We start from the raw sequence: 12,460 nt of genomic DNA, 5'->3' as shown, positions 1-12,460 counted from the left end.
TCTCCAGGGTGGGGCTAGAAGTGTCCCGGCGCTTTGGGGATTTTGCAGCACTCGGGATATTAGACTGGGGGATTTGAGTTTAGGCAAAGGCAAGAGTTCAGTGTCCTGCGCCAGATCCGTAATTCTACCGGGGAAGATTAGCCTCTAGGCGCAATGATGTGTTTGGGATTGTTTTACTGACAATTTGCCCAGTATTTATACGATTTGTGCTGTGCTCGTGACGTTCCATTATGTTATTTTTATTTTCCGTCCATTCCGGCTCGCCCAGCCACTGCCCCAATGTCCTTTCTCTTGGCAGATCAAGATGAGCAGGTGACAGCAAAGGTGGCAAGGTTTTTAGCCGGGGCAATCGGAATAAGATCCACTATTTGACCGTTGATTCAAAACCCAAAAGAAGCATAGGTACACTCCGGCCCTCCAGATGTTTGGGACTACAATTCCCATCATCCCTGACCACTGGTCTTGTTAGCTAGGGATGATGGGAATTGTAGTCCCAAACCTCTGGAGGGTCAGAGTTTGCTTATGCCTGCCCTAAAATGTATTTTATAGAATTGACTTTTTGTTTCTATTCTTTGTATATCGAATTGTTTTATTGCAGTAGTTGGTGGCTGACGCAAATAAAGATCCATTCATTCCTTCGTTCATTCCCTGGTCCGGGCTGGAGGTGCTCCTGGGCATTCAGCATGCCAGCCTTCTGCATGCCCAGCATGTGACCTGGCCTCCCCACAGCCTCAATAACCCCATTTGTGGCTGAGATGGAATAAAGCCTTTTGCCCTCCCTCTCCCAGCTGTGGTCTCAGAAACGACTGGGACAGGTCTCTGCCAATTCCGCGAAAGAGAAGAGTTTTGTCTTGCGGGAGTCAAAGCGCGTCTATATTTTGGAATTGCTGGGTTATGCAGAGAGGGTGCCGGGGAGTCAAAAGGGGAAGGTGGAAAATAGTCGTGCCCCGAGCAAAATTTCCTGATTGTTGCCAAGTTGTTCCGACTCTTGAGATCATTTAGGCACTGACAAATTAGACAGTTGGCTTTGCTAAAACCCAAAGTGAGTAGCCCCCGTGGTGATAAACCACAAGAGTGAAGTTTTCGACAGACAATTTTAGTCCAGGCGCTTTTGGGATCTTGCAGCACTTGGGATATTAAGACTGGGGGGGATTTGAGTTTAGGCGAAGCCAAGAGTTCAGCGTCCTTCGCCAGATCCGTCATTCTACCAAGGGGAGATTAGCTGTGGTCTGAGCAACATCTGACACAGGCCTGCCTCTTCCTCTGCCGATTCCACGAAATATAAGACTTTTGTTGCTTGCGGGGGGGGGGGGGTGACCCTGCAGTGTCACTAGGTTTGGGGTGGGGAGTGTTTCCTGGAGTTAAGAGGCTGAGCCAGGATGTTGCTCCTTGCAGCAGCGACTTCTCCGAAGCAGGATGCATCTGTGCGGAGCAGGGCCAAGCCTGCCTCTCCGGCTGCTCACGCTGTTCCTCTTGTGCGGGCAGCCGGCGAAGGCTGCGGCGGCCGACGACTACGATGGTAAGTGGCAAGGAAGACCCCCAGCCCCCCCTTTTTAGCTGGGCAGGAGGGTGCAGGATTCTGCTTTGGGCCCGGGTGCTGCGGCAGACAGGCGTTGGGACTTCCTTTTCTTGAAAATAAATGGATTGAGTTTTTCAACTTGAAATTTCGCAGAGATATCTCAAACATAATTCACACAGCTGCTGCCCCATGGAAGCTGGGTGGTGGTGGTGCCCCCCTCTGAAAACCCCACTTGACAGGACATGGGCAGCGGGCTTGGGTGCCAACACCACTAACCCAACCTCTTTCCGCCTCCCCAGATTATGCCACCCCCAACGGGACAGAGGCCCCCCAGCGCCCGCCGCCTGGCCTGTGCCCCCGTGCCATCCCCTCTGCCCAGGTGACCCTCAACCGCACCACCTTCCTGGTCCTGCCCCCATCCTCACAGGCGCAGCTGGACAGCCCCCTGACCACCCTCCTGCTGCCCTCCTTCTACGCCCTGCTCTGCCTGGTTGGGCTGCCTGCCAACGCCCTGGCGCTCTGGGTCCTGGCCACGCGCGTCGAAAAGCTCCCGTCCACCATCTTCCTGATGAACCTGGCAGCCGCCGACCTCCTCCTGGGCCTCCTCCTGCCCTTCAAGGCCGCCTACTACTACCTGGGCAACCACTGGCCCTTTGGCGAGGGCATGTGCCGCCTCAACACAGCCGCCTTCCACGCCAACATGTACTGCTCGCTCCTGCTGCTGGCCTGCATCAGCGCCGACCGCTACCTGGCCGTGGCGCACCCCTTCCTTGCCCGCTCCTTCCGCAGCCCGGCCTTCGCGGCGGGCACCTGCGGCGCCGCCTGGGGGGCTGCCATCCTCTCGGCGTTGCCCCTGGCCCTGCGGCGCCAGTCGTTCCCCCTGCTGGGCACGGGCCGCGTCTTATGCCACGACGCCCTGCCCACCGAAGACGACGCCACCTATTTCCGCCCCTATTTCGTCGCCCTGGTGGCCGGCGGGTTTGTGGCCCCGCTGCTGGTCATAGTGCTGTGTTCGGGTGCCACCCTGCGGGTCCTGGCGGGGAAAGGGGACCGCTACGCCACCGCCATCAAGCTGACCGTCGTGGTGGTGGCATCGGTCTTGGCTCTGTACACCCCAAGCCATGTCCTCCTTCTCCTCCACTACTCCCACCGCTGCGCCGGGGCCCGAGGGACCCTCTACATGGCGTACATGGGGGCCCTGGCAGCCAGCGCCAGCAACACCTGCGTAGACCCCTTTGTGTACTATTACGCCTCGGAGGAATTCCGCGCCAAGGTGGCGGGCAGGATCTTCGGCACAAGGAAGGACTCGGCCGTCTCCCTGAAAACCAGCAAAGAGACGCTGCCCACGAAATGCTCCCAGGCCCTGGCATGAAAACAAAACAATGATAATTTATTATTTCTACCCCGCCCATCTGGCTGGGTTTCCCCAGCCACTCTGGGCGGCTTCCAACAGAATATTAAAATACAATATTCAACATTAAAAGCTTCCCTAAGCAGGGCTGCCCTCGGATTTCTTCTAAAAGTCTGGTAGTTGTTTATTTCCTTGACATCTGGTGGGAGGGAGTTCCACAGGGCAGGTGCCACCACCAAGAAGGCCCTCTGCCTGGTTCCCTGTAACTTGGCTTCTTGCAGGGAGGGAACCGCCAGAAAGCCCTTGGCACCGGACAATACAGTATCATAACTTATTGATTCCCCCACCCCCCCAAAAATACCCCCACAATTTCCTGTACTGCCTTGCATGTCCAACTCCCAAGAGACTGCAATCTACTCTCCCACTATGACAAAGCTGGCAGTGATGTACTCATTGGATTGACCAAAGTTGCTGAGGTTTTTTTTTTTGGGGGGGGGGTGATCGATCAGGATCACGCGATCAACCAGGATTGACCCTGCAATCGACCAGTGGATTGCGATTGACCGATTGGACGTGTCTGCTGCATTGTAAAGGGACAAACTTTCGCTCAGAACTTGGGTAGGGGGCAATTGAAAGAACAAAACCATGGAAATAGCTTAGCACAAGTGGCCCCCCCAAATTCAGCTGAAAACGCAGCTTTTATTTGCACCTTTGCAAACAGCGGGAAGCCTGTAGATTTTGTTCGCAAACCTGATTCGCAACGGGCGCTGGGTAATTTCGATACATGATGCAGTCACACAGAGAAACAAAAAATTCATTTGTTGATTTTTGGGGCGACCTTCTCCTCCCCCCCCCAAGATTTTGAAACGCCGTTCCGTCGTTTTTAGGCAAAAGTTCGTCAAACGGGACATACGAGAACGCCGGATTGTACCAAAGTCCTAACCCTTGCCTTTCTCCGGAAAGAAACGAGAGGCGCCATTTGATTTTTAGACATTGGTTTTTAATAAAATATTTTATCAGCATCTAAATCAAACTTCTTCTCCCGTGCCCCCACCTGCCCACAACCTGGACACTCGAACTCGCTACCGAAATGTGTGCCAAGGTCCGCAGCCCCCCCTCCGCGTGCCTCGGGTTTGTGGGCCGCCCTACTGAAATGGGGCTGGGGGGAGAGGGAGGGCAGGGGTCTCCCAGCTCTTCTGGGGTGCAGGAGCTGGTCGTGCCGGAAGAGGGGGGGTCCCCGGTCTAGGGCAGAAATGGGAGAAAGCGAGAGGGGCTGCCGGATGCCATGGGGTGGGGTTCGCCTGCCCCACTTGGTCACCCCCCACACCCTGGACGGGCGGAACAGCCGTTTCCAAAATAAATACCGGCAGAGCAAAAAGGTTCTGGGTAGCCGCCGAGCGAAGGGGTCACATTCTGCCTTGCTCAGAGGTGGGGCAGAGGGGGTCCTGGCACCCTGGGATTGTTGCGGGGGGTGTTTGTGCAAAGAAAAAAACATGGAAGGGGGGGAGGCTGATTTCTCACCCTCCAAAAAAGAGAAAATCCCCAAGTTGTGGCTCGTATCTTGGGATCTGCCAACAATATGGGAAACCTTTTCTCTGTGGCCCCTGCTCTTTTTAAAGCGAAAAGTGAGGGGTTGTGGGTTCAAGAGGGGAAGGGGCTTGTTTGGCGCCCCCGGGTGGGTTGGAAAAAAGCCCTTTTCACGGGGCAGGTTTATACACCAAGCATTCGGGGAGGAAGGCAGGACGGAAATGCAGAACGTTTCCTAGTGGAAAGGACGGGAATGTCCTGAACGACCGATTCCAGGAATCTGGTGGGAATGGGGAGGCAGGAACCCCCCCCCAAGCCTAGCCCTGGCTCCTCGATTGCAGAGTTGGGACCCCCGGGGGTCATCCAGCCTGACCCACCGCAGCACGACAGAAGCAGAGACGGAAAAGTTCTGACGGAGGGTGGCAATTTGGGCGGGTGAGGTTCGGGGAGCGTCTTGAGGGTGCCGTGAGACCTTGCCGGGCACGGGCAGGCAGCTTCCCCTTGCCCACCTTTGCCTCTCAAAGCCGGGTGGGGAGGAAGCAGGGTCCGGATCCGAGCGAGGCTTGGCTGGGGAGGGAGGGAGTCCGTGCTCCACCTCTGCGGCAGAAAAGCTCCTGGGTTGGCGTGGCGCAAGGGGGCAAGGGGTTGGCACGGAGGGCCTGGGGGGCGGGCAGGATGGGCAAGGTTTGCCTGGGGGGCAGCTGGGCTTCGGCTCAGCATTGAGAGGGAAAAGCCTGGCTGTGTCTCCGGCGTGGGGCAGCCTCTGCTGGATTGGGGGGAAGAGAGCCCTAGAGGAGAACAGAAAGAAAGGGGGAGAAGGAAGGGATTAGGAGGTGCAATTTGATTCCAAAGTAATCCATATCAATAATAATGACAAATAATTGCTAATTGCTATTGTTGAAATGAGAATGGAATCTAATTACTCCCCCTAGTGATAACAAGTAATATTTACTAATTCCTTTATCAGTAATAGTATAAAATAACAACAGCTAATATTATTGAAATGAGAATGGAACCAAATTAGTCTCCCTAATAATAACAACTAATATTTACTAATTTCCATTTCATTAATAGATGATGATGATCACTATTACTACTACTACTGTTGTTGAAATGAGAATGGAATCAAATTACTCCCCTGATTAATAACTAATAATTACTAATTCCTATATCTGTAACAGTATAATAATTATAATAATTGAAATGAGAACGGAATCAAATTACTCCGCCTGACAATAACAACTAATAATTACTAATTCCTATTTCAGTTATAGTACAATCAAATTACTTCCCCTAATAACAATAATAACCATTTTTTGTTGACAAAGGACAGTTGGACTTATAAAAGGCCCCATTACGTTCAGGAGTTGAATCTGGCCCTGGGCTTTCTTTTTTCCCAATTAAGAGGTAAATATATTTCTTGAAATATAGGTCAATAAATCCTGTTAAGTCGGAACCGCAAAGGCCAGCTGGCTCCTGGCTGCTGCTGCTGCTGCCCTGTGGGCTGGAGGGGGGGAGGACGATGTCACGAGCCCCTGCCCCACCTCCGCCCCACCCCGGGGTCCCCACTCACCCTTCACTCCCCCGTGGGCACCGCCGTCCCCTGAAACCGGCCCCCTCCTGCCGCCGCGGTGCTGCTGGGGGCCGTCAGCTCAAAGGCGTCCCCTTCCGACATGGCGTAGGGGTCGACTTCGTATTCGTAGGAGTAGTAGGAGAAGTCCAGCTGGGAGGTGGGGGCTTCCTCTGAAAGGCAGAGAAAAGGGGTCAAACGAGGCCAGGACACACACACACACACACACACACACCCCTGAGCCAAAAGGGAACCATCAGCAAGAAAACGGTTCCGGGGTTACTTTTCCAAATTTCTAATCTTTCCCACGCTCTCTTGTTTTTTGCCAGTAGTTGCTCACTTCCGGGTTTTCAGCGTTTGGGAACCAGGGTCCCACTGTAGCGCAAAACCGTTTGGAAGCCTGATTATGATATGATATAAATGTGTGTGTGGATAGATAGATAGATAGATAGATAGATAGATAGATAGATAGATAGATGGTAGATATAGAAAAATGAGATAAATATAGATGAAATAGATAGATATAGATAAAAAGAGATAGATAGAAAGAGATAGGTAGATAGATAGATGATAGAGATAGAAAAATGAGATAGATAGATAGATAGATAGATAGATAGATAGATAGATAGAGATAGAAAAATGAGACAGATGATAGATAGATAGGTAGATGATAGATAGATAGATGATAGATAGATAGATAGATAGATAGATAGATAGATAGATAGATGATAGAAAGATGATAGATAGATAGATAGATAGATAGATAGATAGATAGATAGATAGATGATAGAAAGATGATAGATGATAGATAGATAGATAGATAGATAGATAGATAGATAGATAGATGATAGATAGATAGATAGATAGATAGATAGATAGACAGACAGACAGACAGACAGAGGATAGAAAATGAGATATAGATAGATGATAGATAGATAGATAGATAGATAGATAGATAGATAGATAGATAGATGATAGATAGATGATAGAGATAGAAAAATGAGATGGATATAGATAGATGAGATAGATAGAGATGACAGATAGATAGATGATAGATAGATAGATAGATAGATAGATAGATAGATAGATGATAGATAGATAGATAGATAGATAGATATCAAATTTATATCTTCAGAAGCAGAGATCCAGTGGTCGAGGAGTCTCACCTATTGGGGTTTCTTGCTCCGAGACACCAGGCACCTCCAGAGGTCGGAAGTCAGGCTCTGTCTCTCCCGGGTGATTCTGGCCTGCGGAGAGGAACACGGTCAGTGCGGTCAGCGTGGAGCCGGATCCTGGTCCGACTCCACGTCAAGGCAGCTTCCTGTGCTCCTATTTAAGCCGCCTCTCGATTCGGAAACCCTGAGGACCGGAATCTTGAAAGGCTTTTGAGGGGAAGGCGGCGCTTAGCTCGGGGACAAGAGCACCTGTTTGGCATGCAGAAGGCCTCGACTTCCGTTGGTATAGAAAAGATAAGAATGTAAGAAGATTTCAAAGTGCCCGGTGCAGCTATTTACATCAACCCATTCTCCAGTCCGTAATGTAGTTTATTCCTAGGGCAATGGCCGCGGTTAATAATAATAATAATAATAATAATAATAAAAATTATTTATACCCCACCCTTCCTGGTTCAAAAACCAGGCTCAGGGCAGCTAAGAACAAATTTAAAACACCTTAAAGGTAAAGGGTAAAGGGACCCCTGACCATTAGGTCCAGTCGTGACCGACTCTGGGGTTGCGGCGCTCATCTCGCTTTATTGGCCGAGGGAGCCGGAGTTTGTCTGCGGACAGTTTGTCCAGGTCACTAAGCCGCTTCTGGCGAACCAGAGCAGCACATGGAAATGCCGCTTACCTTCCCACCAGAGTGGTACCTATTTATCTACTTGCGCTTTGACGTGCTTTTGAACTGCTAGGTGGGCAGGAGCAGGGACCGAGCAACCGGAGCGCACCCCATCATTGCGGGGATTCAAACCACCGACCTTCTGATCGGCAAGTCCTAGGCTTTGTGGTTGAGACCACAGCTAGAATAAAGGTAAAGGGACCCCTGACCATGAGGTCCAGTCGTGCCAACTCTGGGGTTGCAGCGCTCATCTCACTTTATGGGCCGAGGGAGCCGGCGTACAGCTTCCGGGTCATGTGGCCAGCAGGACTAAGCCACTTCTGGCGAACCAGAGCAGCGCATGGAAACGCCGTTTACCTTCCCGCCGGAGTGGTACCTGTTTATCTACTTGCACTTTGTGCTTTCAAACTGCTAGGTGGGCAGGAGCAGGGACCGAGCAACGGGAGCTCACCCCGTCAAGGGGATCCGGAAGATCGGGGGGGGACTTACCGGGGGGGGGACTTACCGGCCGCGCACTGGGCCAGGGGGACTTGCTCAATCCGAGTGCCGTTCCCGCACGCGGCCACTTCCATCTGGCAGTGGTTGGGGTAGACGAGGCCGTCGGAGCCGCAGACGGGGTCCCCGCCGGAGCCGCAATCCCGCGAACACTCGCACTGCTCAAAGTAGCCTTCCTCCTGGCAGCCCGAGAGGCTGTTGCAGAGCCCCGTGTGGACGAAACCTGGGCAGGCAAGGAGAGAAACCAGGTGCAGAATCATGGAAGGGACCCCCAGCGGTCATTTAGTCTAACCCGCTGCCAGGCAGGAAGTTCACCTGCGCGATCACCTTCCCTCTTATACAGTGGTCCCTTGGTTCCCAAACTTAATCCATTCTAAAAATTCCGTTCCAAAACCAAAGCGTTCTCAAACCAAGGCGCACTGCTTTCCCATGCAAAATGGATTAATCCCAGACTTTTAAAAGCAATTCCCTAAGACAGCAACTGAACATGAATTTTACTATCTAACCAGACCATTGATAATAATAAATAATAATACAGTGGTCCCTTGGTTCTCAAACGGAATCCGTTCTGGAAGTCCATTCCAAAAGCACAGCGTTCCAAAACCAAGACAGCGCTTTCCCATAGAAAGTCATGCAAAACGGAATAATCCGTTCCAGGCTTTTAAAAACAGCCCCTAAGACAGCAATTTTACAGATTTTGCCATCTAATGAGACCACTGATCCATAGAATGAAAGCAATAAACGATGTGCTGTGCTATAAAATAAATAAGTCGGTATTGTAGATGATATAAATGAAAATTATTATTTTTTTCTTCCCTGCACTGATGACAGTCATTGTTTGGATGGGGGCTTTTATCCATTTCCACAGTCACACAATCAATCAATCAATCAATCAATCAATCAATCAGTAGCTGAACTGGGTTCCACGCAGTCACAGAAACAAATGAACCGAAAAAGCCTCCAAAACAAAAATGCAAAATAAAGAGTGAAAACAAAAGCACCAAACTTAATCCGTTGTGGAAGTCAGTTTGACTTCTGAAATGTTCGGAAACCGAGGCACGCTTCTGATTGGCGCAGGCGCCCAGGAAACAAGAGCGGACAGCTGCGTCGGATGTCCGGCGTCCAAAAACCGTTCGGAAACCGGAACACTTATTTCTGGGTTTTCGGAGTTTGGGAACCAAAGCGTTTGAGAACCAAGATCCCACTGTATAGGACCATTCTGATCTGGCCCTGTGACCCCCCAGCGAAAGACCCGCTGCCAAACTTAACCACTGGCCCACCTTTCCTTTTTCCTCCTCCTCCCTCCCTCCCTTTCCTTTCGTGGCGTGCCAGCGCCTACCCTTTACTGCCGAGATTTCTAAGCCGTTCTGGGTTTTTTTAAGGGGAAAAAGGCAGAACAGCGTTTCTGAGCCCAGCAGGCACAAGAAGGGGCTACACCTGTGAGACTAGCCGCCCGCCCGCCCGCCCGCCTTCAGGACTCACCGACCCAGTGGCTGGCGCCGCTCTCCACCTCGTTGCAGAGGGGGCCGTCGCAGAGCTCCCGGGCCAGGGGGCTGTTCTCACTGACGTTGTAGAAGCGGGTGGCTTCAAAGGCTGTGGGTGCGAGAGGCGGGTCAGAAGAGGGGGCTGCCAGTGGCGGGGGGGGGGGCACAGGTGGGTTCGACGTACCTGGTTCGTAGTAGTCGTACACTTTGATGGGGACGGGGGCTGTCTTTCCCACAACGTATTCCCGGAAGGCCACGAATTTGACACAGGTCACGCACTGGCTCGGGATCTGGGGAGGAGGCGATTCGGTGAGGCCCCGAGGGCCATTTTACGTGGCCCCCGCCAACCCACCACAGACGGGGGCATCTGCAGGAAGGGCTCGCCACCCCAAACCCACAACCTTTCCATAGGGCCGCCTCTTGTGTTCGGAAGCTGACGGGTGATGTTCCTGGGGCCACGTGCTGGGGTGTGTGGGGCGGGGGCCAACGGGGGCGGAGCCACAGCTGCAATTTTTTAAATATACTATTTCTACCTTAGGTTAGTTTCTAGTAGGGTCGGGCGATATATTGATTGATCATCCCAAACCAGTTTGAAATCCATATTGTAATATGGGTTAAATGGTTTTTTGGAACCTGGCAATATATTGCGAATTGTGATGTGCGTTAGGACGATATATCGATTTATCATCCCAAACCAGTTTGAAGTGACGTATCAGTATATTGTGATGTTTAGCTGGTGATATATTGCAGCCTGGGGGGGCGAGAAGGAACACACACAAACCCTACCCCATGGGAAAAAAATAACAAGTTACAACGGAGGACTGGCAATGAAAACGGATGGAATATGCAGAAATGGCGAAATGTACCGGAAGAATAAGAAACCAAGGAGAGAGACTTTTAAAAATCCGACGGAGAATTACTGATTATTTGAAGATGCAGACAACTTGAAGCATTAGCCAGGTTGGCTTCAACTTGTGCCGTTGAGAAATTAAACTAAAAGGGAGTCTAATGGGAAATTAGATTTGAATCAGAGACGCCGTGGAGGGGGGGGGGGAGATATAAAATAAGTAATTGTGCAGAAAGGAGGGAAGTCGAAGAGTGATTATGTAAAGAGGTTGTTTTTCATTGAAATAATTGCACAACGAGGAAAGGGAAAATAAAATTATAAAGGAATTCTACCCAGGAGAGTAAAAAAGTGAACCAAAGCTGCTCCCCTATGTCTAAACAGCAATTTAGGCCCTCTCCTCTTTGGGGGGGGGGTCCAGCCCTCCAAATCCCCCATTTCCTCCAAAAAGGGGCCACCCACCCCCTAACCCCACCCCAGGATTTCCCCCCCGCTTCCGGCAGGGCCTTCCGAGTAGTGGCTCCCCTGCCTCGCCGACTCACCTCGTCGAAATAGAAGAGGACTTTCCGGCCATCCACCTCGTAGCGTTTCAGGCCGATCTGCTTGTTGGAGAGGAGCTGGGAGAGGCGGAAAAGGAGAGGGGGGGAAAGGGGTCAGTTGGACCTGGCGGCTGGGTCTGCCCCCAACTTGCCCGGGGTTGGGCTAGATGACCCCAGAGACCCCAGAGATGTGCAGTCAGGGGCGGGCGCTTACCTGTTCCAGACTTTCCAGGTCGGCTCGGAAGCCTGAGAAGAGGGGGACCTCCAGGACGGCCATGTTGGAAGACCCCAAATGCAGCCACCTGCCCCAGAGGCACCCGGGGGTCCATGGAGAGGGAGGTCGAGGGGAGAAGAGAAGGAAGAAAGGATTTCGTGGGTGTGAGGGAGCTGCCTTTGACTGAGTCCAATTAGCCCAGGAAAGGCTGTGTGCCAGCCTCCCTCTAAAAATTAAGGTTCTACCGAGGGAGACCACTGCTCTGTGTGCCAACACTGGCTGGCAGCAACGGTGCTCCAGGGTTTTTTTTTTTTACAGTATTTTTTCCCCCATAAGACACACCTGACCGTGAGACGCACCTAGTTTTTTAGAGCAGGAAAACAAGGGGAAAAATATTCCGAACGAAACAGTGGAGGTATGATTATTGTGGTTCATGCTGTGGCCACAGACATGCGATCTGATGCTGAATTTGGGGTGACCCAAATGCAAAAATGCTGAGGATCCACGTGGATCCGTGCTTTGTAACCACGTTTTTGCGCCATTGCGGCCCCACAAAATAGTGGGTGCGTGATTTTTTGGGTGCAGGCTGTAGCCATGGACATGCTATGTGATATGGTGGTGAATTTGGGGTGACCCAGTGCAAAAATCCTGAGGATCCAGGGGCTTTTACCTCCCTGCTCCAAGGCAACCTCCTTTATCGCTAGCGTCCCTTATCTCTCAGCAGGTTCCTATCAACACCCACTTTCCTCTTTCTAGAAAATCTGCTTTTTGCCCCTGGGCAATTCAGCTCCAGGGACTACGCATTCGCTCCATAAGACGCACAGACATTTCCCCTTACTTTTTAGGAAGGAAAAAGGGAATCTTATGGAGCGAAAAATACAGTATATCAGTTAGAGCCTGGTGCTGATGCTGCTGAGGTTGCAGGTTCGATTCCTGTACAGGACGGCCATGGCAGCGCCTTCCTCTCCCCCCTGCGAGGCAGCACGTCAAAGTGCAAGTACAGTGGTGCCCCGTAAGACGAATGCCTCGCAAGACGAAAAACTCGCTAGACGAAAGGGTTTTCCGTCTTTTGAGGTGCTTT

At 51.5% G+C, this 12,460-nt stretch overlaps 2 protein-coding genes across 2 annotated transcripts in view; one reads left to right on the top strand and one right to left on the bottom strand.

Annotated features, from left to right (window-relative positions):
- Nucleotides 1–1,379: 1,379 nt before the first annotated feature.
- On the top strand, nucleotides 1,380–3,219 carry F2RL3 (F2R like thrombin or trypsin receptor 3). The gene is made up of 2 exons (XM_081846347.1): nucleotides 1,380–1,519; nucleotides 1,819–3,219. The coding sequence occupies exons 1-2, from the start codon at nucleotides 1,417–1,419 to the stop codon at nucleotides 2,889–2,891; spliced, it is 1,176 nt and encodes a 391-aa protein (XP_081702473.1). The 5' UTR covers nucleotides 1,380–1,416; the 3' UTR covers nucleotides 2,892–3,219.
- Nucleotides 3,220–3,848: 629 nt separating this feature from the next.
- Nucleotides 3,849–12,460, bottom strand: part of CPAMD8 (C3 and PZP like alpha-2-macroglobulin domain containing 8) — a 47,167-nt gene continuing 38,555 nt past the window's right edge. Inside the window, 8 exon segments of the mRNA XM_081846526.1 lie at nucleotides 3,849–5,185; nucleotides 5,971–6,140; nucleotides 7,134–7,214; nucleotides 8,309–8,521; nucleotides 9,781–9,891; nucleotides 9,967–10,072; nucleotides 11,169–11,243; nucleotides 11,380–11,467. Coding sequence (XP_081702652.1) covers nucleotides 5,974–6,140; nucleotides 7,134–7,214; nucleotides 8,309–8,521; nucleotides 9,781–9,891; nucleotides 9,967–10,072; nucleotides 11,169–11,243; nucleotides 11,380–11,467 — 841 coding nt within the window. The 3' untranslated portion in view covers nucleotides 3,849–5,185; nucleotides 5,971–5,973.

This window comes from Podarcis erhardii (genome assembly GCF_964252035.2).
Source record: "Podarcis erhardii genome assembly, chromosome: 18".
Lineage (NCBI taxonomy): Eukaryota > Metazoa > Chordata > Lepidosauria > Squamata > Lacertidae > Podarcis > Podarcis erhardii.
Note: the sequence above shows the minus strand (reverse complement) of the source record. Positions and strands in the feature narration are given on the sequence as shown.